General features: G+C 36.9%; 1 protein-coding gene across 1 annotated transcript; it reads left to right on the forward strand.

The window, feature by feature from the left end:
* Positions 1–1,257: 1,257 nt before the first annotated feature.
* On the forward strand, positions 1,258–2,547 carry LOC115922678 (the record flags this gene model as incomplete). The annotated part of the gene is made up of 3 exons (XM_030982058.1): positions 1,258–1,456; positions 1,834–1,933; positions 2,344–2,547. Coding segments are annotated over 3 exons (474 nt in total), but the record flags the coding sequence as incomplete, so codon positions are not given.
* Between the last annotated feature and the right edge of the window lie 672 nt (positions 2,548–3,219).

Consider the following 3,219-nt stretch of genomic DNA (forward strand, 5'->3'; position numbering starts at 1 on the left):
CTTGGGAGATTGAAAAAAGTGGTACGTAAACCGCATAGGTGTCTACCTCAAGTGATACGAAGACTATCTGAGAATAAAATAGGGGAAAGGAAAGATGAAAAAAAGTCGAATGACTTTTGTTTGGGGCCTGAGCATACAGACGGTCCAATCCTCCTTGCCCACAAAAGGCACTTAACACAGCACAGATATGTACAATTCAATGGCCTTTACTTTTCAGCAAAGGACAGTGACAGTTGCATTCAAATTGTTCACGATACGGGCTGATAAGAAACATTATTCAGGATCCACAGAATTTGACTGTGATGGTGATGTTTCAACAATTTATGAGGGTTGACAACTTTTTTCCAGCGCCCACTGGATTCTTCAGACCTTGGGATTGTGAAAGTCAGTCGATTATCTGATACTCTGAAAGCCGAAAAGCTATCTGAAATTGTTTGCAAGTTGTACCGAATTCCTTATAAGGAATCATTTGTACTTGTGCCCCTTGTCCACCAGTTTTGTTGAATTTTCTGTCTGAGTTCAGATTATTACTTACAAGAATCTTCTGTAGTTTGTACAGTAACGCAACTCTTGTATCAATGAACTCTTATGCAATTTGTTTATTAATGATTGAATACATCTAGATGCAATTTGTTTATTAATGATTGAATACATCTAGCTGCATTTAGTGAAGGATAGTTAAGAAGTGTTTGAGACTTGACAGATCTATCAAAAATATATATTTTTTCTTTGAGCTGTCGGGTAGATATTGATGATGACATTTTGCACTAGCCATATCTCTGGGCTGTCGGCTCTCGACAAAATATCTCGACAAAATATCTCGACAAAATATCTCGACAAAATATCCCGCTAATTGCAACTGCAGGCTGATGAAGACCCAAATTAGCTGGATAATTTGCGATTGGGATAGTTTAATAGCGGCAATCTCAAGCTGATGAAAACAGGCCTATGGTCCCCCCCCCCCAATTTCCAGTAATTTGGCTTGCGTATCTTGCTCACTGCTTGTGTACAGGGATCAGCAATCTGCTGTGAAGCTACAGTGTATCCTTTAGTCCATGAAGTTGGAAGTATTATTATCAGAAGCATAGAAATGACTTTAGAAATTGTGTTGAAGATGAGTGGGAAAGAGAATACTTTTACTACAATTACTGTACATACACATTTTAATGTAAGTGTACAATTAAAATCACAGTATCACAACAAATTTGTCACTTCTCAAATCTTTAAAGATAATGCCATTGAACTACGTGATAGTAGAATTTGAGAAGGAGGCTGGGAGCGCGAGAGACATCTCTAGAAGTCGTACCAGAAACCTGGAGGGACACAGAAGGGAATGGTTGCTTCCTGTACCCGGAGCATTACACTGCACCACGGGTGATAAAGGCTGCTAAGAAAGGAGAACCTCCAACGGACCTGTGGAAATCTTTCCCAGTTAAAAAGGAGTGGCTTACCACAGGTAAAGAAACATTTTAGTGTATAATTGTTATAATCCTGTATTAAATGTAATGAATACAATACAAGAATAAATTTTCTTGATATTAGAAGATTCACTATGCAATTGGTACCCCCCTCCCCCCCCCCCCCCAAAAAAAAGGAAATAACATAACATAAATAAATAACAAATAAATAAGTATGGTGGTCAGGGATATTCTGTGCTATGTCATATGACCTCAAATCACAAGTTCAACTTTAAGTATATTGTTAAGTTTTGTATTATGTGTGGCCAGTATTCAATAAGACTGAAAAGCATGGGGGGGGGAATCAAATTTCTCTGTATCTACAGTACTTGATCTAATTTGATGAGGATGTTTTTGTGTTTTTTTTTTTTTACAGAGTCATGGGATCGTGCCAACAGAAGGTGCACGAAATTGGTCGCAACTAGCAACCCAAGCGATTCTGAGGAGGATTTAAGCATCAGGAAGCGGAAGAGGAAGTAGGTTCCAATATATTGCATAGATTAATCAAAGTCGTGAATTCTTGTCTGTGATAAGTACCTCTAAAAATAGTTTTCTAGTGCAGGGCCAGGTAGCAGGTGGAATTGACTGAGTTAATGTTTAGATCTGAAATATATTACTAGAGATACTTAGCAATTAAATCCAGCAACAGCAAACACATTTTGAAAAAATTGTTTGAAGTTTCCACTTTAAAAGTCTATAGATGACCTGTTCTTTAAAATTGTAACTAAGTGATACATTAAATTAAAGCTCATTAGCCACTCGTGCAATGAAATAGAAAGTCTCTGCTGACAATTGCCTGTTATTGGGTCACATATAATAGATCATGCATTTTTTTCTTTAATGAAATATTCACCAGCTTACGCATGTTGCGAAATTTATATTTTAGGAAGAATTCCAAATACATAGATGAAGATGACGATGATGACTGTGAAATGATCATGGACAACAGTCGTGACACAATCTCGGAAAGTGAAGAAGAACAAGTAAACCTCCCAACACCACCACGTCTTCTAGTTGCAAGTAAGTTTCATCATCTTTTGATAATTTTGCACAGATATTGACATGCATATGAAGTACACTGTTACAGTCATTTATTTATTAGTTCATCACATTTAGGCAAATAATTAGATGACAATTTTTACATATTGGATTCTTTTATGAAGGTCAAAAGTTCTGAGTAGCATAGTCAACAATTTTGTATTAAAAAAAAGAAATCAAATTTCAAATCTATACCTTAGTATTCTTATTGTTTTTCTAATTTCTGATCTATTCTATTGTTTTACTAATTTCTGATCTATTCTATTGTTTTTATTTCTCATGTATCGCTTTATTTTTATGATTTGTTGCAAGAGTTGCGAGAAACTTAAAAGAGGCAAAAGTCATGAAAGGCAAGTCGCGATCTGCAGCGGTTGAGCAGCTGTCATGGAATATTAATTACCCCCCTTCCCACAAATGGGATGAAATTTTGTTAATAAGACTATTGAGGCAATTATATTTCCCTTTAATTTTTATGCCTCCGCTACAAAGTAGCCGGAGGCATTATGTTTCTGGTTGTCCGTCCGTCCGTCCGTCCGTCCGTACGTCCCGTTCTCGTGATCGCGTTATCTCAAGAACCAATTGATGTATTCCCTCCAAAAACTTGGGATCATGTATGTATCTTACAGAGCCAATGAACTGATTAGATTTTGGGGGTCACAAGGTGAAGGTCAAAGGTTACAGGGCTCATTATATATGCAAAAAATCGCTCGTGATCGCGTTATCC

The sequence above is a fragment of the Strongylocentrotus purpuratus genome, unplaced genomic scaffold (genome assembly GCF_000002235.5).
Source record: "Strongylocentrotus purpuratus isolate Spur 01 unplaced genomic scaffold, Spur_5.0 spur5_contig_250, whole genome shotgun sequence".
Classification (NCBI taxonomy): domain Eukaryota; kingdom Metazoa; phylum Echinodermata; class Echinoidea; order Camarodonta; family Strongylocentrotidae; genus Strongylocentrotus; species Strongylocentrotus purpuratus.